Source organism: Mixophyes fleayi, chromosome 2, assembly GCF_038048845.1.
Source record: "Mixophyes fleayi isolate aMixFle1 chromosome 2, aMixFle1.hap1, whole genome shotgun sequence".
Classification (NCBI taxonomy): Eukaryota; Metazoa; Chordata; class Amphibia; order Anura; family Limnodynastidae; genus Mixophyes; species Mixophyes fleayi.
The window spans coordinates 78,307,919-78,333,614 of NC_134403.1; the positions used below are offsets into that span (position 1 = coordinate 78,307,919).

General features: G+C 44.6%; 1 protein-coding gene across 1 annotated transcript; it reads right to left on the reverse strand.

The window, feature by feature from the left end:
- Positions 1-270: 270 nt before the first annotated feature.
- Positions 271-21,243, reverse strand: LOC142139830 (glycoprotein-N-acetylgalactosamine 3-beta-galactosyltransferase 1-like). The gene is made up of 2 exons (XM_075197699.1): positions 20,623-21,243; positions 271-498 (listed from the first exon to the last, which is right to left on the reverse strand). The coding sequence occupies exons 1-2, from the start codon at positions 21,226-21,228 to the stop codon at positions 271-273; spliced, it is 834 nt and encodes a 277-aa protein (XP_075053800.1). The 5' UTR covers positions 21,229-21,243.
- Positions 21,244-25,696: the final 4,453 nt, after the last annotated feature.

Genomic DNA, 25,696 nt, shown 5'->3' on the forward strand with positions numbered 1-25,696 from the left:
ATAGCATAGTATAGACTAATGGAATACTATCTGTGGTTATTGGCCCATGACTTGGAGTGTTATATATAGGGACATGTGTCCAGCATTACTTCAAACAAATCCTGGGGGCTTTTGTTCATCTTTTTCATCTCCCTTGGATGTGAGATCACGTCAGTACATACAGCAACTATTCATGTCACACAGGTGTATAGAGTTTGTCAAAGTAAACAATGCTTTCATGAAAATAAATGAAAGTAGGAGAATACAGAGATGAATAACACCGTATTACAATCACTTCTGGGGAATTGTTGACTGTGTTTGCACTGAAGAAACGGTTGATATTTCAGTCACATTTGTACCGTAATCTGGTAGTTTTGCTGCATTTGCTGGTAACTGGGGCTGGTATCGGTATTGGTATCCATATGCTCTCAGATGGTAGGTAAAATATTCCAAAGTGTGCATGAGTTCAGCATCAACATAGTGATATGATATGGCCAGGTCTGAGCAGCACTGGGGACCCTGAGAAGCAAAATATTGAAGGGTTATTAGAGTGTTATTATCTAGAGAAATATTAGACATTATTGCAATTATTTCCATAATAACAGATTTATGCTTGGAACAGATATGCAGCAGTTGTGATGAAATAAAAGACAAAATAAAAGGAAAAAAATGAAGTAAGACTGTAGGGGAAATGCCATAGGTAATGCATCATAGTTATAGATAAATCTGCAACCCTTCCAAAATTATTACATTTAAAAGATAGTATTGCCCCCCACCCCTCCTTTGATTTGGCCAGGGCTTCTCCAAGTTAGCTTATATTCCGAACCACACCGTCTTTTCAGAGCTGGAAAACCTATGGCTGTCCATTGCATCTACATTTCTATGTATGGGAGGTGTATGCGAATGCTGTAGATCATGAAACATGATGCCAAATTGTTTCAAACCTCCTTGCCCAGGCAGCAAGGAGCAGCTCTAAATACAACGTAATGGGAAGGAAGAGGACGGGTTGGCACTGAAACAAAAATCAGTAAGGGGTAGTTACTAAGAGGGTACCTATGCTTTAACTGTTAGACAAATCATGGGACATGCCGAATCGCTAGTTCAATAGTTTTGCCTTGACAACCTAAGAATACTTTGTGTATGTCACTGCAAGACCGACACGCTCACCTATTCCCCACTGATTTATGCTTCGGCTTCTGGCGTCCTGACCCTGGTTCTGCGCATGTGCGGACTCTATCTGTTATGTCCTTTGCATCTTCCCTATTGGCTAATCAGTCTGGCTCCAAACTTTAAAAGGCACTTCCCCCTTCTCCTCAGTGCCTGTTGATCGAGTTACCTGCCTGGTTAGATTTACTGTTTGGTTTCCTGTGTGTTCAACTTGGATGTTCAGTGCTTCACCTGTCTCCGTTGTGCCGCTGACTAAGAGCTTCCGCTCCACCTGTCTCCGCTGTGCCACTGGCTATACAGCTCCGCTTCATCTGTCTCTGTGGTGCCGCTGGCTAAAAAGTTCACGCTCCATCTGTCTCCATTGTGCCGCTGGCTAAGTGAGCTTACGCTCCTCCTGTCTCTACTGTGCCGCTGGCTGAAGAGTTTACGCTCCACCTGTCTCTACTGTGCCGCTGGTTTAAGAGCTCACGCTCCATCTGTCTCCAGACTGCCAGTGGCTGAAGAGCTTGCGCTCCACCTGTCTCTACTGTGCCGCTGGAAAAGAGCTTATGCTCCATCAGTCTCCTCTGTGCCGCTGGCTAAAGAGCTTACGCTTCATCAGTTTCCACTGTGCCGCCGGCTGAAGAGCTTACGCTCCATCTGAATCCACTGTCCTGTTGGCTACTGGCCTTGTGCTTTATCTCCTCTGCAGCATCTTATTCCTCTTATCCAACTTACTCCCCTAAAGGGTCTCGCCTGACACTCCTGGTAATGGCCGCGACCTGCGGAAAGGGCGCAGCTAAGTCCAAACCACCTTGCGGTGGTCCCTGGTGAAAACCGTCCGTTCGTTAGACTGCGCGTCTTGCTAGGAGTAGTGTCAAGTTGGGCAGATCAAAGAATCCAATTTACCAAACCGTTACAGTGTATGTAATGTCTCTTATAACTAAAACTTCAGACCCTGACTGAACTTAACTTAACTCAAAATATTTTGCACACATGACCATTATGAGCACTTTTTCAGTAATTTTTGTCCCCATTGAAAAACAGGTAAATTGGAGAGCTTCACACCTTATTGTAATATATTGTTCCAGTAATCATGATAGAAAAACAATACTATAGAAGGACGTTTCTGGGCATGCACTGTTCAATCGTATGCAGAATATGGCACATATCGTCATTTGACTAGGTTTAGATCAGAACCTACACACTTTTAACCCGTTAGTCAATATCTTTTATTGCCTCTATTAGCAGTGATAAGAGATATAGTAACTGAGGTATTTATTAGCCAAGTCTTGCCTGGACAGCTGCTTCAATGAGCCACTGTCCTTGTGAATAGTGTTAAACCTTCCACTACTTCCGGGTTATGTCCAGGTCTATTAATGCGCATGCTCGACCAATCAGAGCAAGTACTGGAGAAAAGGAGGGGAGGACCGTGCAGCCTACCAGGGAATGATCAGAAGATCTCTCTCCAGCTGGGCTTTTACTATAAGGTAGAGCTGCTAATGCCATCTGAGAGAACTATGTGGATGGCACTTACAAATGTTTTGGGCAGAATGCAAGCGATATCTCAGATATCTCCTGTATTACAGCAATGTTAAATACTTCGCATATTTAAATATTAATGTAACCCTGAGAAAACTGCCATTTTCACAAGATTTTAGAGCCGGTGGGTATTGACAAATAGGCCCTTTACTCTAATATATGTGTGTAATCAACTTTGAATTCTACAGAGTAGAAAAAGCTGTAGCCATCAGATTGTTAGGAACCCCTTCAGCCAGTACAGCAAAACCCGGAGTCTGCTCTGAAGTCTGGTGTTCACTGTTGCCCCTAGAGGTGGGGACAGACTTGTCTGCAAACAAACAGAGGGTCAAGAGATGTGTACCGGCAAAGGAGAACCCAGGAATAGAGTGGTATGACAGACAGCAGCGTGGGGTTCAGGCCAGAATCGGTGGCGGCAGCAGACAATGTAACCAGAGAACAAACCAAGGTCAGGGGCCACAGGCACATTTTCAGAATCCAGGGACAGGCGTAAGATCAGAGTCACTAGCAGAGAATCAGAATCCGGGTTCAGGCAATAGATCAGGGTCAGAAGCACATGTTCAGAATCCAGGGACAGGCAAGGGTCATACACGGTAAAATCAATCTTAGGTAAAACACAGGGACAAAGTAGCAGGCAGCAGTACTGAAACAGGATGCTATAACCGGCAGTGAGGCTCAGTCCTCACTGCCTTAAATAGTACAAGGGACTGATCAGAATCAAGCCTACAAGTAACCCCAGGAGCAGCCTAATTAATACTAGTACTGGTGGCCAATAGTAAATGCAGAGCTCGGCTACATAATAACTAGCCCCAACCTAGAGTGCCTCATCTGAAAGCCCTGATTGGCTTTTCACTTAACTTCTCATGTGCGCGCGCGCCTGCCTATTGCCAAGCTGGCCGGGCGCGGCGACAGAGAGCCCAGAGCGTCCCGGTTGTTGCCCAGGTAACTGGGGCGCAGAAACCGGAAGTGACGTCCCAGCCGTCACTATGACGACCGGGACGCCAGCAGGGGAGCCCAGGGAGCCGCGGGCACCGCCACGACTGCTAACACAGATTGTTAACAATATCACATATTATTTCTGCAGATAAGATCTTGATGGGATGCAGGGACCTGTCCACTCGAGTGATTGTTAGTGAGGGCAAGACTTCATGTGTATCATGATGAGAGAAAGAAAATTGAGGCAATGAGTTAACCGTAGACTTTTAGGGAAGAAACTGGCTACAGGGGGGTTATCTGTCAATTGGCTTTCATACTTGCCTCCTCTTGGAAGGCATAATTGTTTAACAGTTAATTGTAAACTACTAGTAGTCTTCTTCTTGGTGTGCTTCCGGGATGAAGATCCACCCCCAGCAGCACCAACAGCGGGACCAACGCTCAAGAATTCTCCTGAGGAATCCTGGATAGTGGAGGAGTCATCTAGCCTTAGCAACTTGGATGCAGGACTAACTCTGATCGCTACTGAGGATATTGATGAGGAAGGTGTTGTGGGTGTAGATTGCAGTTGTCTGGATTTAGCTGAGAAAAGGGACCTAGCTGATGCTGGACTGCTTGTTGTTATTTTTTTAGTATAAGTTTCAGATTTTCTGAACAGCATGCCACAAACTCACTTCAAGTGGCGTAACATGGATGAAGTTCCTAGATGGTTAAGGTCCCTACCTCTACTGACTGTGGTTTTTCAAATGCTACAAATGGCTAGACAATTGTTTTCAGGATTTGGGTAGAAATAATTCCACACGTAAGAGGTGGATTTTTTGGTCTTATGCCCAGACATGACAATGGCCTTCTTCTTATCACATGCAAGAAATGCTTACACTGGTGCAGGACTTACACAAACAACATCATCCTCATCAACATCCTCATTAGCACTATCGTCAGCTACACATATATCCCACTCACCCTGCTGCAATTCCATAGTGACATCCCCAAATTGTGTACAATCGGCTACATTTGGGCTGTTCATCCACACATCTGCAGAAATGCTGAAAGGCGCTTCTTTAGGAGTACAGTATCAGAAATTCAGGCTTACACATAGCACTCGTGAATGGATTCTCCTCAGGGATTTGTGTCATTTCTGAATCTGAACATACTGTTTTGTCTGATCCCTTGCTGTTTTCTTACAGCTCGGCTTTTACACCTGAAAGTATTTGGACACCAGAATGACAAGGTCTTGCATCGTCATTACTGACCTTATAAGAAGGAGCCTCAGTGACAATTGCAGAACTAGTACTCCTAGAGAAAGACGAAGGCCTCATTCTTTCCTTCCCACTTCGTGTGTAGAATGGCATGTTGGCAATTTTCTTTTTTCTGCAGTCAACTTTGTCTTCAATACAGGTGTTTTTTTCTTTACCAAGGTAAAAGTTGTTTTTTTTTACATTTTTTGTTTCCCTGACTTAAAAACACTGCATTTTAACATAGGATTTAGCAGATGACGTAGAGGGATTACTATCAGCATGACTGGTGCCTTCGGCTACTTGGTGCTCCTTGTCTTTTGTAGACTGATATGAATTCATTTTGATTACACAGTACAATGTGACTGTAGACTTTTAAGACTTTTAATCCAACCCTTTTATTTCTCTTTCAGCACTGACAATGAGCAATGGAACATAGACTGTAGACTTGCAAGATCACTGGCACATCTCCTTATTTCTGTGTGAGCTATAATAACACAATACAATGTGGCTGGAGACTTTTAAGAACACTGCCATCCCTATAATTCCTCTTGCAGCACTGTACACTGCCACCTGTCCTGTTTCTGGACTAAATATTGCACAGTAGAATGTCACTGGAGATTTTTAAGAACACTGCCAGTCCTATTATTTTAATTTCTGTTTTAGCACTGAACACTGCCACCTCTCCTGTTTCTTGGTGAGCTATGGCACAGTAGAATGTCACTGGAGACTTTTGAGAACACTGCCAGCCCTATTATTTGAATTTCTCTTTCAGCACTGAACACTGCCACCTTTCTTGTTTCTGGGTGAGCTATGGCACAGTAGAATGTCACTGGAGACTTTTAAGAACACTGGGCCTGATTCATTGAGGATCTTAAATGAAGAAGTATCTTATTTCAGTCTCCTGGACAAAACAATGTTACAATGCAAGGGGTGCAAACTAGTTTTTTGTTTTGCACATAAGTTAAGTACTGACTGTTTTTTCATGAAATCGCATGAAGTGGGGAAGGAACAGATCTTAGATCAGCGACACATTACATCGGTGGCTGATCACAAGCATATCTAGAAACGCTTTACGTATATTGAGATGCTACTTACACATTATATATATTGAGTTGTACATGTCTGAAGATACATGCAACTCAGAATAACTAGGTTAGAGTGCAATTTAGCATTTCATGTGTACAGTGAGGCTGCAAAATTGTGTCCCACTCTAAATTAGGCTCTATGGGCCTGAATCATCAAGACACGTATCTGCCAATTTTGTGCATATCATCCGCAAAGTCACTCTGCGCATGCCCAGAACCGAGAGATCCGTCCGTGAACGCAGCTCACACAGCTGCTTCAGCAAACGCAAAGGACAGTTACTGCGACCTACAATTTTGTGGCGTGCACTCGTGGGGAAGGGGGGGTTTTGACAATTTACAGTAGGGGCGTGCCGCACTCAGGCGCACACAACCACATTCGAATTAAGCTCTGAGCATCTCAAATGTACTTGCTTTTCTGCCATATCTCTTGCTCCAGCTAAGGTATTAGTCTAAGTACTGATCTCGTATGCATGCTGTAATATGTGTTTGCGATCAGGAGCAACTGTAAAAATGTATTTTATGTTCAGTAGACATTAACAGCTTTCTAATAAATATATTTCATGGACATTTTTAAACTTCTTTTTTTTTAACTGTTTTAACATTAATGCCTTTATTATTAACAGGTGACATTAATTATTTTTTTTTATTTTCCTGTGCATTCTCTATAATCCATATAGGTATTGAAATATATCCTGCAGCGTCTTGTGTTCAATAACGCACGTATCTTGGGATCCGTGCCTTGATGAATTCGGGTATACACAGAGCCTAAATACATGCATATAGTACAGAAAGTGGGTTGAGTTCAGAGTACGCGTCTTGATGAATCAGGTCCTATGTGTCTAATAGCACTGGTTAGCACTTCTGACTCACAACGCTGGGGTCATGTGTTTGATTCCTGAACAGGGAGTTATCTGTGTGAAGTTTGTATGTTCTCTGTGTGTGATAGACTGTAGACTGTCAGGGGCGCACGCTAACGAATTGCCCCACATAGCGGCACTGTACTATACAGCAGCCGCGACGCTGTCAAAGAAGCGTCCACGGCGGTGCTGTATTGTATACAGCGGGCGTATGCGTAACAGCTCTCTCGCAGGTTTTTTTGTTTTGGGTGGGGGGAAACCCCACCCTAACAAACGGTCAAACACTAACTACAGTGGCGCTGCGTCCCGGCAGCCGGGGACAGCCGGGCGCATGCGCAGAAGCGCCCACAAGCCTGTGGGCTGATTAATGTTGTAGGTTTGAGCCTGCCCATGTGATATCAGAGCTAAGCTCTGATTGGCTGCTACTGGTATTTAAGACAGTGAGGTCTGCAGCCTCACTGCCGGTTATAGCGTTCTGTTCTCGGTTCTGCTGCCTGCTTGTTCTCTCTGTTTGGTTATTATTACCTTTGATTGATTACCCGTTTATGACCTCTGCTTGTTCCTGGACCATTGAACCTTCGCTTCTGACCCTGACCTTTTTGCCTGAATTCCGGATTTTGCTCCTTTTGCCTGTGCACCTGACCTTTCGCCTGTCCCTGGATTCGTACCTGTGCTAGTGACCTTTGACCTTGGATCTCCTTCTCACTATGGCCTGCCAATCACTCCACTCCTGGGTTCTCCTTCAAGTCAGTACACGTTACTCGACCCTCGGTCGGCCCACAGCCAAGTCTGTCCCCACCACTAGGGGCTCCAGTGAACACCGGGCCTTCAGAGTAGTCCCCGAGTTTCACTGTACTGGCTTGGGAGTCCCTAACATTATAACCGGCCTAGGAAGATTGGTATTATACGGCCATGGACAACGATGAGACGAACCTGTCTTCAGCCCAGATTCTGGCAAATCAGATACAGACGATTTCCCAAGTGGTGCAGAATTTATCCCAGCGCCTGGCAGTCAAGGAAGGGGCTTCCAGAGACCTGCAGCTCCAGCAAGTCCCCGCTGGTGACACACCGGAGCCTAAAATGAACTTGCCGGACCGATTCTCTGGAAGTAGGTCAGCCTTCCATAATTTCAAAGAGAGCTGCAAGTTGTACTTCCGCCTGAAACAATGTTCCTCTGGTTCTGAGCAACAACGGGTAGGGATCATCATCTCTTTACTTCAGGGCGACCCTCAGTCTTGGGCTTTCTCCTTGCCTTCAACAAGCCCAGCCTTGCAGTCTGTGGATGCTTTTTTCCAGGCCCTGGGGTTATTGTACGATGACCCAGACAGGGTAGCCTCAGCTGAGTCTCATCTCCGAGGGTTGAGGCAAGGACGTCGCTCATATCAAGCTAGGATCAAGCATCACCAGATGTGGTTTGGAAGGATTCTTGCTAGGACTCCAATGGTTCAGTTGTCTGTAGGAGCCCTTCATACGGAGGAACTTTCCTTCTATCTTATTACCTGTTCCTCTGCTCCTTTGATATTGGGGTATCCCTGGCTTCGCAGTCATAATCCCCTTATTGACTGGAAAACTGGAGAGATTATCCGTTGGAGTTCCGAGTGTTCTACGTCTTGCTTGACATTGCCGCTTAGAATCCTACAGCCTAGTCCAGACTTGTTGCCGGTACCTTACCAGGACTTTAGTGATGTGTTCTGCAAAAAGAAAGCTGATTCCCTTCCACCACATTGAGAATATGACTGCGCAATTGATTTAGCCCCGGGTTCCAAGTTGCCCAAAGGGCGGTTATACTCCTTGTCCATTCCGGAGACTCAGGCCATGGAACTTTACGTAGAGGAAAACCTGAAAAAGGGATTCATTCGTCCTTCTAAATCTGCCGTAGGCGCAGGTTGTTTTTTTGTGTCAAAAAAAGATGGCAGTCTTAGACCTTGCATTGATTTCTGTGGACTGAATAACATCACAATCAAGAATATGTATCCGTTACCGCTGATTTCGGTTTTGTTTGATCAATTAAAATCAGCCACTATATTTTCAAAGACTGACCTCCGAGGGGCTTACAATCTTATTCGAATCAAGAAGGGGGATGAGTGGAAGACCGCTTTCAATACCCAGTTGGGACATTATAAATATCTCGTGATGCCATTTGGGTTATGCAACGCTCCGGCGGTTTTCCAGGACCTGATCAACAATGTTTTACGAGAATTCCTGGGTAAAACAGTAGTTGTGTATTTGGATGATATTTTAATCTACTCTGAGTCTTTACTTCAGCACCGTCAGCATGTTCGCCAAGTTCTATTGAAATTACGGGAACATCACCTATATGCAAAAAGGGAGAAATGCGAATACGAGGTGGCCACAGTGTCGTTCCTGGGGTATATCATCTCCTCATCAGGATTCGCAATGGACCCTGCCAAAGTTCAGGCAATCCAGGATTGGGTCCTCCCTACTAATCTGAAGGCGATCCAGAGATTCCTCGGATTCGCCAATTATTACCGTAGGTTTATTGATTCTTTTTCCTCGTTAGTGGCTCCTATCACTGCCCTCACTCGAAAAGGAGCTAACCCAGCAAAGTGGTCTTCGGAGGCATTGGCAAGTTTCTCAGCACTCAAAGCTGCTTTCATTTCTGCTCCAGTGCTGAGACATCCTGACCCGGAACTTCCGTTCATTGTAGATGTGGACGCTTCAGATATCGGTGCTGGCGCCATCCTTTCACAAAAAGACCCAAGGAGCAAAAAGTTACATCCCTGTGCATTTTTCTCTAGAAAATTTCTGTCTGCCGAATGTAATTATGATGTCGAAAATCATGAATTGTTGGCCATTAAGTTGGCATTGGAGGAATGGCGACATTGGTTAGAGGGAGCTACTCATACCATTACCATCTTCACGGACCATAAAAACCTCCAATACATCCAGACCGCTAAAACTCTGAATCCCAGGCAGACCCGCTGGGCCTTATTCTTCACCAGATTCAAGTTCATTATTACATTCCGTCCAGGTTCTAAAAATACTAAGGCCGATTCCTTGTCCCGAAGTTTTTTGGCCCATCATCCTCAGTCTCCTGACCCGTTGCCTATTGTTCCTGCAACTGCTGTTCATCTTGGACTCACCCAGGATCTAGGAGCAACTATCCGGCACTTCCAGAGAATCGCTCCAGTTCAGACACCGGTCAACAAATTATTTGTCCCAGTACATTTAAGGAAATCTGTTCTCATTGAAGGCCACAGCAACCGCTCTGCTGGCCATCCGGGAATTCGTAGGACTATCGAAGTTCTTTCTCGTTGGCTGTGGTGGCCCACCTTATCAGATGATGTGGAGAATTATGTTCGGGCTTGTCCTGAGTGTGCTAAAAACAAAACTGATAGGAACCGTCCTTCTGGGCTATTGTTACCCTTGCTGGCGCCAAACAGGCCTTGGACCCATCTATCGATAGATTTCATTGTCGACCTACCAGTATCCGAAGGACATAACACCATCCTGGTAGTTGTGGATCGGTTCAGTAAGATGGCACATTTTATATCATTGCCCAAGTTACCTGATATCAGGACCTTGGCCAACTTGTTTTTGACGCATATTTTTTGTCTCCATGGGACTCCTGAAGATATCGTATCAGATCGAGAATCCCAGTTTATTGCCCGGTTTTGGAAAGCCTTTTGTAACTCCATCGGGATCTCTATCAGTCTGTCCTCGGCGTATCACCCCCAGTCTAATGGACAGACAGAGAGGACGAACCAGGCTCTGGAACAGTTTCTGCGCATCTATGTGTCTAAATTCCACGACAACTGGTCCTCTCTCTTGCCCTGGGCAGAATTCGCATACAATAATTCTTGCCAATCCACTATTCATACATCCCCGTTTTTCTGCAACTTCGGGTTTCACCCAAAATCCAACTCGTTCTCTACTACTGTTCCCTGCGGAGATTCCGGAACACCTGCTTTTATGGCCAGGCTGAGGTCCATCTGGAAAAAGGGTGCACTCTGCACTAGGTCAAGCTTCCCGAAAATCCAAGGTCTTCGCTGACCGTCACCGTAGACCATGTTCATTAAAAGTTGGGGATCGGGTTTGGTTATCCACACGGAACATCAGGTTGCGGCAACCTTGTAGGAAGCTGGGGCCCCGATACATTGGACCGTTTCCAATTGAGAAGAAAATGAATCCAGTGGCATTTAGGTTAAAACTACCAACCTCCTTAAAAATACCTGCGACCTTTCATTGTTCGCTTCTGAAGAAAGTCGCTGCTCCCAGCAAGTTTAATCAACCTTTCTCCAACAGGCCCCGGCCTCTGATGGTGAATGGAGACCATGAATATGTTGTCGAAAGAATGCTTGACTCAAGAAAGGTTCAAGGCCAACTTCAGTTCCTCGTACATTGGAAGGGTTATGGCCCTGAGGAACGATCTTGGATACCACAGAGGCGTCTCCATGCTGAAAGGCTCATTAAAGAGTTTCTTAATAAGTTTCCCACGAAACCTGGATGTCGGGGTTCCTTGACCTCTCCTCAAGGGGGGGTACTGTTAGCAGTCGCAGCGGCCGCGGGCACCGCCGCGACTCTCACCTGGTTTCTGAAGGCGTCCCGGTCATCGCTATGGCGACCGGGACTTCACTTCCTGCCTTCACCCGACCGTTGCCAGGGCAACGGTCGGACACTAACTACAGTGGCGCTGCGTCCCGGCAGCCCGGGGAAACAGCCGGGCGCATGCGCAGAAGCGCCCACAAGCCTGTGGGCTGATTAATGTTGTAGGTTTGAGCCTGCCCATGTGATATCAGAGCTAAGCTCTGATTGGCTGCTACTAGTATTTAAGGCAGTGAGGTCTGCAGCCTCACTGCCGGTTATAGCGTTCTGTCCTCGGTTCTGCTGCATGCTTGTTCTCCCTGTTTGGTTATTATTACCTTTGATTGATTACCCATTTATGACCTCTGCTTTTTCCTGGACCATTGAACCTTCGCTTCTGACCCTGACCTTTTTGCCTGAATTCCGGATTTTGCTCTTTTTGCCTGTGCACCTAACCTTTCGCCTGTCTCTGGATTTCGTACCTGTGCTAGTGACCTTTTGACCTTGGATCTCCTTCTCACTACGGCCTGCCAATCACTCCACTCCTGGGTTCTCCTTCAAGTCAGTATACGTTACTCGACCCTCGGTCGGCCCACAGCCAAGTCTGTCTCCACCACTAGGGGCTCCAGTGAACACCGGGCCTTCAGAGTAGTCCCCGAGTTTCACTGTACTGGCTTGGGAGTCCCTAACAGTCGTGGCCTTGGAGTTGTGGGCTCCTCAGCTCAAGGGCCATAATGTTGTCTTTTGGTGTGATAATTTGGGAGTAGTTCAGGCAATCAATCGCCAGAGTGCGTCTTCCAAACCAGCGGTGAACTTGTTGCGGGTGCTGGTGCTTCGTTGCTTGGACCATGACATAAATTTTCGCGCCAAACATGTCCCGGGGATAGAAAATTGCATTGCTGATGCTCTTTCCCGTTTTGATTGGGGGCGGTTTAGATCTTTGGCTCCGGGGGCTAATCCTGTAGGTTTAGCTTGTCCATCTTATATTTGGCAGATGGTCGGTCCGGCTTAATGTTTTTGGCTCAAGCTGCCCTTAGCTCCCTCTATGTTGAAGGCTTACGGTTGGCGTGGAAGCGCTGGGAGAGTTATTTGCTTTCTTTTGGCAGGTGGTTAACAAGCGTTGGCTCGAACATGGAAGATTTTATGTTGAGGTGCTATCAGGAGGGCTTTAGTAAAGCATCCATGTCATCTACAATAGCAGGTATATCATTTATGGCAAAGGTTCGGGGGCTTACGGATCCTACGAAGTCATTCCTGGTTAAGAAGGCCCTAAAAGGTTGGTCTAGATTAAACCCTGTACCCTGAGATCACAGGCGTCCTATAGATACGTTTTGTTGGCCAGCTTGATGAGGGTTTTGCCAGATATAACTGTGGATGTTTTTGAGGCTTCTCTTTTTAGCGCTGCGTTATACATGGCATTTCACGGGGCTTTGAGAGTAGGGGAATTAGTAGCTCAGTCCAAATATCAGTTAGGGTCGGCCATTTTAGCTACAAATGTTATTTTATACCCGGATACTATTCAAATTAAGATTGCCTGGTCTAAAACAGATCAATTGGGGGTTGGTCATTGACTAACCCTATCAAGACAGCTGGATGGTATGATTTACTCAGTTAGGCTTTGCCACGAGTTGCCAGAAGCACGCCCACAGCAGGCGGTAGCTTGGTTGGTTCATAGAGACAGTTCCCCGGTTACCAAGTTTCAATTCCATGCCATTATGTGCGAGGCACTGGGCCTTTTGGGTTTACCTTCGACTGAAGTGGGCACACACTCATTCGTATTGGCGCAGCGACAGTGGCAGCGGCAGATGGGGCATCTGGTTCAGCTATACAGGCCTTAGGGAGATGGAAATCCGGTAGTTATAAGAGCTGGTTATACATCAGGTATAATGTATAACCATGTTGTTTTGCTTCCATTTTTACACAGCTCTTTCTTTTCTACTCTGTTCTTGTCTCAGGTAGTAGACCCAGGGGTTAGCTGTTTGCCGCGTTTTGCGGGTTCCTGAAGGGCTTTTTCCCACCAGGTTTTCACCTTCACCTGGGTCGCTGCCTTTCCTTTTCCCGTTCTAGTTAATGTTGGAAGCAAAATCACCCCTTTGTTATGTCAGTTACTTCAGGTATTGCTCCATTTTGTGTTGGTTCTCAGGTTTCATTAAGGTGTTAGGCCTTACGTTATGTTTAGTATGTGTTAATTGGTCCTTTTGTTAGTTACAATTCGTTATTCTTTTTAGGGTTGGATACCAGAAAGATGTTGGTATTGTTAGTGGGACACTCCTATGTCTACTGGGCGAGTAGACAGGCTTTTTTGGAGGTGTTTGTGGTTGCCGGTACATGTGGAGGTCATATGTATATGCCGGCGGGTTATGAGATGTCGGAGCTCGGGTCGGTTCTATCTAGGGATATTGCTGAGCGTGGAGTTCCCAATATTCTCGTGGTCCACTTGGGTGGCAATGACGTCGGTCAAGCTTAATCCTTGGACCTTATTATAAATATTCGTGATGACATTTTGTCGGTCTCTGTGAATTGGCCATCCATAAAGCTGTGCTGGTCTTATATTGTTCCCCGTAGGAGATGGGGGTCTGTTATGCCCGCTATGACTATCGCATCGGTAGTTTGAAAAGTCAATCAGGTGGCTAAGAAGATTTCCTGTGAGTTCGGGTTTTTTTTCCATTTCCCATTCATTATTTAGGCTGAATTTATACATTTGTTCAGAGACGATGGGGTCCATTTGTCCGATGTGGTACAATTTTTTTTTTTTTTCATATATCAGTTATTTTGGAAGCTCAGAGTTGTTTTTAGGGCTGTGGTTGGCGGGCCGCATTTATAGTCATCTCTGCGGCGTGGGTGGGAGAGCAGTGCAGTCGGTAAGTTTGCATATGGTGCTTGTGTTATCTCGTCATAGGTCACTACTCCCCCTTTTGGATTGTGTTGTCATCACGTGTGATGGGTCCATTGAATGGGACTCTGGGCCAGTATGTTGAATATTTTACTGGCGGTTATAAAGGGGGTGTAGTCTTGCCGTTGGACAGATATTTCGCACCGGCCAATAGATAAGGTATGATCCTGGGTTAGTGGTACAATGGTCTGACCTTTCCACCGTTATTGGTTTTGTGTTTGCTTACTGCCCTGCTCTCGTCCGCCTTTTAGCTTTAATATTAGTCATTTAATAAATAATATTACATTCCAACGTTATTCTGGCGTCCGTGTCTTTATTGGTTTTCCTTATGGTATTATGGTAAACACTAAGAACTTCCACACTGTGCATTTTAAAAAGCAACATTACATCTTATCTACTACATTCTGTGAATAGCAAAGAAATGCAAGAATTTTGGCTGCAGAATTTTGCATGTTACTCTGGAGGATATACCACAGAGCAGGACGAATTGAAGCCATTGTCGCCCCAGCTATGCAGAAATTACAGATAAAGGGGCTCATGCTGAGTTGGGCATATGCATTTTGAGATGTTTATACCTCAGGATATGACCGTAATTAGACTATTTTTACATTGGCATTTTAGAGTTTAGTACTTACTAACACATCTTATATTCCTTTGTTATTCTTCAGTTTTAACAGTTCCAAATTAAAAACAGGCACAAATAAGACCAAGACTCAATCTGCCAAGACCACACCCCAGCAACCCAACAGCAGTGTCACCCGACGACAGGGGTGACATGACAGTATCACTCCTAAAGTTTCACTGGGGGCTCCAGGGAAGTCCTATGATTTGTCTCCTGGTTTTTATAGGGCAGGGATACAGGCACGGGCTGGGAGGTATCAGCCCGGGGGGGCGCACAGGCGGCCGCATCACGTGACATGCGATGTGGCCGCCTGTGTGCTGACGCGACCGCATCGGATGCGGCCGCTGGTGACATAAAAAAAATTATGCATCCACAGCGGGGGACGGAACAGCCGCTAGACTGAGCGGCCCGGGTGCCCGCTGCCCCCCTGCCCCCCGGTCCAGCCCACCCCTGCAGGGATAGCAGAACCTTGTTGCCTGTGATAGTTTCCATGCTGCTGAACCACCTGCTGCTGAACCTGCTGTTATACTTGTGCTGTTTGTGACCTCTCGCTTGTGATCTGTATTATTCTCTGACCACAACTTGTCCTGAACTCTGACTTTGTTACTGGACTCCTTTGATTGCTGTCCTTAGTATATCTAGGCTTGTTATTTTAATATTTTCTATTCCAGACTGCATTCTGTATGCATTAGTGCGGCAGTCATTTGGGACATTCTGTGTCAGCTATTTCATCTCATACCAACTCTCCAGTCTACTCATTGTAATCCTGCTATCTGCTATACCAGTCTACTGGATACCTTCACAGAGCCGGCACATATATAAGTTCCTACTAATGAGAGTAAAGTTCTTGGGTCAGACAAGTACCAGTGAACATATAGTGCTTCAATAGGAACGGTGACTGCTATAGGTGAAGACCTCACCTAGCTGGTTCTAGGAACTTATGTAGTGTCTGGCATCTGTCCTTACATTGACTGCCCAATTTTTCAACACATGCATATTTATATTCATCTCCCCATGTATTTTAAGATTTGTAGTTCATGTTAGTAGCGCAACCACTCTTTTCATCTCAAGGTATGCTCCTTTACTGTAAGCAATGTTTATTTGCTTTAATGTACACACTGTGCAGCGCTGCAGTATATTTTGCTGCTCTAGAAATACAACATTATATTGGTGAGAAGGTGTAGGGGGTTTCCCCATCTGTTCCTACTTCTTTCTCTGGTTTCCCTCAATCTTGCTCAATTTTTGTTCTCTATCTTTCCTTGTGGGGTTTAAAGTGTGAAAAGACCCCTACATACCATGCAAGTTTACTAATCATTTTTATGGTTGAGATGGTAGTGGTGTAGTACAAAGCAAAAATGTTAGAATAGGTGCCAGAATATTGATGAAATCACACTACCTTATTTATTCCGACAGCACTTCACTTTGTTGCAGGTAATAAATAATGTAAGGTTTATACCAGAGCTGACACTTACTGACCTTGTGGATTGTTCCTCTGCCTTTATATCTTCTTTCTCTCTCTCCTATAACTGTGTCATTGTTACCCTCATACCACTCTCATTGCCCCCTCCTTATCTAACTAATTGCCTCCTCTCCCATTGCCCCCTCCATTTCCCTCCATTTCTCTCACTTTGTCTCCTCTCTATTTGCCCCCTCCATTTCTCTCACTTTGTCTCCTCTATGTGTCTCTGCTTGCTACCCCCTCCATGACACTCTCATTACCACTCCTTGCTGTTCCCTCCATGTCTCTCTCATTGGTGCCCCCTTCATGTCTCTACCATTGCTGCCCACTCCATGGCTCTACCATTACCCCTTCCATATCTCTCCCATTGGAGCCCCTTCAATGTCTCACCTATTTCAGCCCACTCCATGTTTTTCTCATTGCAGCCAACTCCATGTATCTCCCATTGCAGCAACCTCCATGTTTGTCCCATTGCAGCCACCTCTATGTCTCTCCCATTGTATCTACCTCCATGTCTCTCCCATAGCAGTCCACTCTATGTATCTCCCATTGCAGCCAGCTGTCAGATAGCCGGGCACGTGCGCACAGGACTTGTTAGGACCACCTGGCCGATTACTACTAGCTGAGAACCTTTATTCTCATTGGCCACCAGCATTACTAATCAATTAGGCTAGTCCTGTGGATGCTTGTAGGGCTCTATTCTCATTGGCTCTTAGTAATATTTAAGGCAGTGAGGACTGAGCCTCACTACCGGTTACACCGTCCTGTCTCCAGTATTGCTACCTGCTCCTGTACTATTGTCTGGTGTTGAACCTGAGATTGATTACCCGTGTATCACCTTTGCCTGCACCTGGATTCTGAACCTCTGCTAGCGACACTGATCTATCGCCTGTACCTGGATTCTGAACCACTGCCTGTGACCTTGACCTTTTGCCTGTACCCAGGCCCGGCGCTCCCATTAGGCAAGGTTAGGCACTTGCCTAGGGCGCCGGGCTCTGGAGGGCGCCACAAGAATGTAAATTACTTTAAAACTGTGCGGCGACCGCTGACCATACCTGTCACGGCCGCCGCACAGCATTCAGATGCACGGGGGAGGGGGCAGAGGCTATTGCTCACCACCGCCGCCTCTCTGTTCCGTCTCCTCCCCTCCACTCACTAGTGTCAGTGAGTGGAGGGGAGGAGACGGAGCAGAGAGGCGGCGGTGGTGTGACAAGGTAAGGAAAGACGGGGTGAGGGGGGAGGAGGGCGCCAATTTTTGCGGGGGGGGCGGCGCCAATTTTTTCAAAATGCCTAGGGCGCCATGGACCCTAGCACCGGCCCTGCCTGTACCTGACATCCTCTCTGGTGCTCTGTCCAGTCCGCTGATCTCTGGCCTTCCGCTACTCCGTGTGATACTTCCTGTACCTGTGAGCTGCCGTGTTAGCATAAACTCATACTTCTCTGAGCATAAGACATGGGGACATCCGAGTACCTGTGAGCATAACCAGTCTCTGGAAAGGCGACTGCTAAAGGTGAAGACCTCTTTTACCCGTTCTATGAGTTTATGCCGCATTGGTGGCCATAACAGCTCCTTGTCTCTCCCATTGCAGCCGCTTGCTACATGTCTCTCCCATTGCAGTCCCCTTCATGTCTCTCCCATTGCAGCCCGTTTCATGTCTCTCCCATTGCAGCCCCCTCCATGTCTCTCCCATTAAAGCCACGTCTGTAATAAATAATGTCAGGTTTATATCAGAGCTGGCAATTAGTGATCTTATACGTTGTTCCTCTGCCTTTTGATCTTCTTTCTGTCTCTCCCATAACTGTGTCATTGTTACCCTTATATCACTCTCATTGACTCCTCTCCCATTGCCCCCTCCGTGATTCTCACTTTGTCTACTCCACATCTCTGTCTTTGCTGTTCCCTCCATGTTTCTCTCATTGCAGCCCCCTCCATGTCAGTCCCATTGCTGCCAAGTCCATGTCTCGACCATTGCTGCCCACTTTATGGCTCTACCACTACCCCTTCCATATCTCTACCATTTTAGCCACCTCCATGTCTCTCCCTCTGCAGCCACCTGTATGTCTCTCCCATTGCTACCACATTCATGTCTCTCTCATAGCAGCCACCTCCATGTCTCTCCCATTGGAACCCCCTACATGTCTCTCACATTGAAGTACATTTCATTTGTCTCCTGTTGCAGCCCCCTCCATGTCTCTCCCATTGGAGCCCCTTCCATGTCTCTCCCATTGCAGCCCCCTCTATTTCTCTCTATAAATAAGACGTTACATGGGTGAGAAGGTGTAGGTGGTTTCCCCATCTGTTCCTACGTCTTTCTCTGGTTTCCCTCAATCTTGCTCAATTTTTGTTCTCCTCTATCTTTCTCTGTGGGGTTTAAAGTGAGAAAAGGCCCCTACATACCATGCAAGTTTAATAACCATTTTAATAGTTGAGATAAAAGGTGTAGTGGTAGTGGTGTAGTACAAAACAAAAATGTTAGAAGAATGGGTGCCAGAATCTCGATGAAATCACACTACCTTATATACTCCTACAGCACTTCATTTTGTTGCAGGTAATAAATAATGTCAGTTTTATATTAGAGCTGACACTTACTGGCCTTAAGGATTGTTCCTCTGCCTTTCGATTTTCTTTCTGTCTCTCCCATAATTGTGTCATTGTTACCCTCATACCACTCTCCTTGCCCCCTCCATATCTCTCACTTTGTCACCTCTATGTGTCTCTACTTGCTGTCTCTTCCATGTGTCTCTCATTCCTGCCCCTCCATGACTCTCTCATTGCTGCCTGCTCCATGTCTCTCCTGTTGCAGCCCCCTCCGTAATAAATAATGTCAGGTTTATTAGAGCTGGAAATTACTGGCCTTGTGCATTGTTCCTCTGACTTTTGACCTTCTTTCTGTATCTCCCATAACTTTGTCATTGTTACCCTTATATCTCACTCATTGCCTCCTCTCCCATTGCCACATCCATGCCTCTCACTTTGTCTCCTCTATGTCTTTCTCATTGCTGTTCCCTCCATGTCTCTCTCATTGCTGCCCCTTCCATGCCTTTCCAATTTCTACCCACTCAATTTCTCTCCTATTGCTTCTAACTCCATGTCTCTCCCATTGTAGCCCCCTCCACGTCTCTCCCGTGGCAGCACTCTCCATGTCTTTCACATTGCAGCCTCCACAATGTTTCTTGCTCACTGCCCCTCATTGCCCCATCCATGTCTTTTCCTCATTGTTCCCTCCACAGATTCCCTATAACTCTCATTGGACTCCCCTTATTATAACTCTCATTGCAGCTACCTCCCTATAGTTCTGTTTATTGCCCGCTCCATATAGCTTTGCTTCATTGCATGTTACTTACCTTTAGTGATCACAGGCACCCTTGTTGCTGTTCAGACAGTAAGTGAATACACTTCGTATCTGAGAACTGGATTGTGGGGCTGCCTGACGTCTTCTTGGAATGCTGAGACAGCGGTCCGAGGAGTCTGTGAAATCCATTAGTTTAATGCATTGGAAAATACATGAGGAAAATAACTGGCTCCGGCAGTGGACAATGGGTGGTCCCTTAGAGAGGGGAGCCCAGGTCAACAGAGTAGGATTATATATTCTATAATGTGGAAAAACAATTACTTAACTCGCCCCGGGGCGGGGCTTTCAGTTAAGCTTTGTTTACTAAACAGTGGTCCATGGACCTCAGAACTTCAGATATGTAAATCAAATAAGAATTGTCATTGAATAATAGCAATAGAAAATCTATATATAAATTAAATATGTAAAAATCACACTCCAGTTCACAGCTGCATCTAAAAAAATAGTTTATATTTTGAAACATTTATATGTAAATGTGGTTTACATATTTTTTTTTATAGAAGGCTACTTCAATTACATTTTGTATTTGGAGTAAATACTCGAAAGGGGTTCAATTGCATTGAATTTATCAGGAGTAGGTTCTCAAAATAGTAATTTATTGACCTTTAGGAGTACCGTACTGATCGTTTCATCTTACAGACTTTAACATGGATAGATAAAATATGCAGCCCTCTCCATCCAGAGGACTGCCCATGCTGTTTTAACTACCATGTAATGCAAAGTCGAATACCATAGTGGGTTGTGCAACCGTCCATAAGATTAAGCTTTTCAAGCGAACTGGCAGCTGTGGCAATGGATATCTTCTGGTGATGGCCTTTTGTAGAGGAGGCTCAGGTGTTTATAATGGGATAATGTGAAATGTGTATATATGATATACTGTATGTTTTAACATTCTGTACTATAACCTGTTCAAATAACAGTAACAAAAATAAGTTAGAATGTTAATTCCCAATAATAATGATGAATAACTTACCTCTATTATAGGATAAAAGCAGTAGCTATTATAAGAACTGCCAACAGGGAAATGACCAGTCATATGAAAATCAGGTGTAAATGGGTGGAAGGTCTCTCTTTTTTCAATGTCCCTGGAATCACCAGGTATTACCCCCATCTTCTCCATACACCGACCCAGTTCCAGATCTTCCACAGATGATGTGTGAGTACAGACCCCTGTCCGAAAACCTTCTATAAAACGTTGCAAGGATTCCTTGTTCAGCACATAACCAGCTCCTCCACTCATGTAGCCCTGGTTAACAAAGGGTTTGAAGCGTTTGCCAAAGTAGACTGGCTCATATGGTGTATAATTAGAGAGCATCCACCGTAAATTGTCCACCACAACATAGGTGTCATCATCCGCCTTTAAGAACCAGTCAGCCTCATCAAAATGATGTTTATGTATATATTGGAATGCTCGGATGGTCTTCCAGTAGAGCTGATCTCTGCCTTCGGTGGTGTTTAGTCCAATAGTTGGGAGGCCCTCAGTGGATATGGAACTCATGAATAAAATCTTATTGCAGTGACGAGTCCAAGAGTTCTTCACATGAATGGCTCTAGACTCTAAGTGAACTGGTGCTGTCATGACCCAACATAGTACTCTTACTTTGCGTGAAAGCTCTTCACTCACACTTTTTTCTGCAATTTTCAAAGACAGTGAATTATTACATGATCATTAACAACTCATTAGCGTTTCCCCAAATAATAAGCTAAGATTAATCAAAACATATGTTTTTTTCACATTTAAAGGGATTGGACATCTCCTGCCAAATCACTATATTGGTCTTTGTCCAGGAGGCTTTGTGGCATCAGGGTGTAGCTGGCTGAAAAGGGTGTCCCAGAAATGGATTCAAGCGCTACATGGTCAGCTCACATGAGCTCATACATTCACATGACACCTTATTTGGCTTTATATATCATGCTGCTGTTAAACATTACAGCCAAAAAGCAATAACAATTATGATCCACCACCTTTAAAGAAAAAGAAAAGTTATGTTGGGAGAAATATGAATGTTATCTGCTTGCATTGTAAATTTGTTGATGAAGCTGATTATAGCAGTTACAATGGATGCAATGGACTTTCAAACCACTCCTGGCTCTTAACCATTTAGAAGCAACAAATGAAGTGCAAGAAACACAACTTGTTAAACAAACTACACTGATCAGCCACAACCACTTGCAAATTACATGAATAACATTGGTTATCTAGTTACAATGGCATCTGTCAAGGGGCAGCAAGTGAACAGTCAGATCTTGAAGTTGATGTGTTGGAAGCAGGAACCGTGAATAATGAGCGAGCTTAAGAATATGAGCGACAAGGGCCAAATTGTGATGACTAGACGACTAATTCAGACCATCCCCAAAACAGCAGGTCTTATTGGGTGTTCCCAATATGCAGTGGTTAGTACCTACCAAAATTGGCCCAAGGAAGGACAACCAGTGTACCGGCGACAGGGTCATGGATGCCAAAGCCTCATTAATGCACGTGGAAAGGGAAGGCTTACCCATATGATTCAATCCCAAGAAGAGCTACTGTAGCACAAATTGCTGAAAAATGTAACGCTGGCTATAAAGTTGTCAGAACACACAGTGCATTGCAGTTTGCTACGTATGGGACTGCGTAGTCGCAAGACTAGGTCAGAGTACCTATGCTGACCACTGTCCACTCTGACTGCAGTGGGCATGTGAGCACCAGAACTGAACCATTGAGCAGGTTGTATATTTGTGGAAGATATGGCACCAAGATGCACTATGTGAAGAAGGGATTCCGGCAGAGGCAGTGTGATTTTCTGGGCAATGTTCTGCTGGAAAACCTTGGGTCCTGGCATTCATGTGGAATTACCTAAGCATTGTTGTAGACCAAATATACCCCTTCATGGCAACGGCATTCCCTGATGGCAGTGGCCTCTTTCAGCAGGATAATGTGCCCTGCCACAATGCAAAAATTGTTCAGGAATGGTTTGTGGAACATGACAAAGAGTTCAAGGAACATGACAAAGAGTTCACTTGACCTCCAAAATCCCCAGATCTCAATCCGATTGAGCATCTGTGGGGTGTGATGGAAATACAAGTGTGAGCCATGAACGTTTTGATGCCAGATACCACAGGACACCTTCAGAGGGCTTGTGGAGTCCAGGCAGGTGGTTTTAATGTTGTGACTGATAGGTGTATGTAGTTACATGGTGACATCATTATGGTCTCCTTGAGAGGCAGGCCCAGGGTCATAACAAGAGGGTTGAGGACGGTGCGGCCGCCCGGTGTCCAGTTCTGTGGAGTCGCAATGTCGGCCCACTATATGCAGCCCCCTGGTGGATAGTAATCCCTGTGAAACTCACAGCAAGACTGTCATTTCTCAGTGACAGGGAGTCGGCACAATGAGGAAGGTGCCTGGCTCCCTGTTGATTGTAGTGTAGCTGACTTGCAACCATGAAGTCAGGACGATGTATAGAGGAGTCAACGCGGAAACAAAAAAAAAGCAGGAAGAGGACAAAAAAGAAAAGACATGGGGGATGAGGGGGCTGGAGAGTACAAAGGGAGAGGGACCTGGGGGTTGTTGAGAAGAGGGAGTTTCTTTGAAGTACATAAATATATGCTACATTACAATAAAAACCTAAGTCGTTAATTTTTTTTTTTTTAAAAAGTACTATATTCAAAAAGCTGGCAATGTATTTGTTTATAGTAATAATCTATTATATGTGGTGGAATTTTGTAATTCCACCACATGTAATTTGTAATTTTGTAATTTTGTAATTTTGATTGTGAGGCTGGTGGGAAAAATACGCGCTTATAGTAAATGGGAATGCTACTAATGCCTGGGCTGGAGGGGCGAAATTGGTCAGTTAATTAAATGTGAATATTATTAATCTAATGTTGGAGCTGGTGAGGGGGTATGTCTGTTTATTAATTGGGAATGCTAATAATTTAATGTCAGGGCTGATTGGGGGAGAAATAGGTCTGTTAATTAAATGGGCATGCTATTGATTTAATGTTGGGGCTGATGAGGGATTAAATTAGCCTATTAAATAAATGGGAATGCTATTATCCATTATTCCATCCGCCTCTCTCCTACTCTGTGCTCCTTCAAACGTGCACTGAAAACCCACCTCTTCCTTAAAGCCTACCAACCAACCGTATAACCCCTTCATCTCCTCAACTCGCTCATTCCCTTGCCTCATCTGGCTCCCCTTGTGCCTGCTCTGTTTTCTCTCCCTTAGGATGTAAGCTCACTTGAGCAGGGCTCTCTTTCCTCCTGTCTCCTCACCTGTTCTTCTGCTCCGTGTTTATTGCTTTAACCTGCCTGGAGCTACTGAAGTATTGGTATCTCTGTTTATTGTTTTGTACTGTTTCACCCTGTATAGTGTACTGTTTGTATGGTGTACGGCGCTGCGGAAATCTTGTGGCGCCTAACAAATAAAGGATAATAATAATAATAATATTAGTTTAATATTGAGCCTGGTTGGGGGAAGGAGGCTTATTTATTAAACATAAGCTCTATTTATTGTCAGGCTGGTTAAGGGGAATGAGGCCTAATTAGTAAATGTTGGTGCTATTAGTTTAAAATTCTTGTTATTCTAGTTCTTATTTGATAAATTTAAAAATAAAAATAAGCATACTTACATTTGAATTTAACCTGAGTTTTTCAAACACTAAACACTAAGGGCTAGATTTACTAAGCTGCGGGTTTGAAAAAGTGGGGATGTTGCCTATAGCAACCAATCAGATTCTAGCTTTCATTTATTTATTACCTTCTACAAAATGACAGCTAGAATCTGATTGGTTGCTATAGGCAACATCCCCACTTTTTCAAACCCGCAGCTTAGTAAATCTAGCCCTAAATTTGAAATAATTAATGTTCTTAGATGTGTTATAGTATTTAAAAACATTGTCTAAAACTGAAAAAAATTACCAAACTAGCTGGTGACATCTAATACCTTCATCCCCTCCCGGAGAGTTCATTTTATACTATATTTTCTTAAAATGTATGAAGCTATTATATTATACCGGATATGTAACTTACTGTGGATATCAGAAATAGATTACATCAAAATGTATTTTTGTAATTTCAGAAAGTTCTAGGCATTCCAGTGTCCATCTGCTGGAAGGGAAAGAGCATCATTCCTGCATAAATTAAAGGGAGTATCTGATTTGTCTTTACCACAACTGTTGATTCAATCAGTTTCATTATATACGAATGTTGGTTCTCTTCTAATTTTTCTATGTATAAACCTCATTTCAGATTTTTAACTCCTTTTTCCACTTCTGGTAATGTTGCCCATCTATCAAATTATAGGAATCTAATAGCAAACATTATACTGTTAATCTGTGTACCTGAAATATCGATGAAACATATCCATTTCCTGTTATTTGTTATTGCACAAGGTAGATTGAATTTGTATTAATTCATCTGGAAAGACAAAATTATTAAGGGATTCAAATTGGTGATTCCCTATTACCAGATCAAATGCCATTTGGGCATCTAATGACAGCACAAGATTAGGGTCAGCCCCCCAGATAAACCCAAGGATTACAATACTATTAAAGTTATTCTATCGTTTTCAAATAAGCATTGCCCAAGCGATTTTGTTGTGTTTCCAAAGCACAAAGTAAATTATTTTAGCAGATGCAAAGTTTAACAATTCAATACATGATTATAATACAGTACAGCCAATACCAAAAGATAAATACATACCGCACTCGCATGCGATCACTGCGCTCCCACTGGCACCATCGGACAGTATTTCACTCCAGAATACTGTGGTCAGAGTAGACTGAGACTAGTGCCAGTGAGAGCTGTTATTATATACACTCAGTTTTACAGTGGGAACAATGAAGATGGTGTGGCTTGCTTCTATTGGTCCAGGTATCAGGAGGGTCAAGTGTGCTGCAGGTCATAGGCTAGTTCAAACCAAATACCCAAAGGTGCTCTGACTTTCCCGCCAAGAATCCAGTTACAGCTAGTCTATTAGCATTTTATAGTCAGTATTTCTTTAAACATTTATTCCCTAACAACACTAACTAGAGTTTGCAATGTGCGATCTCTTCTGCGAAAGAAC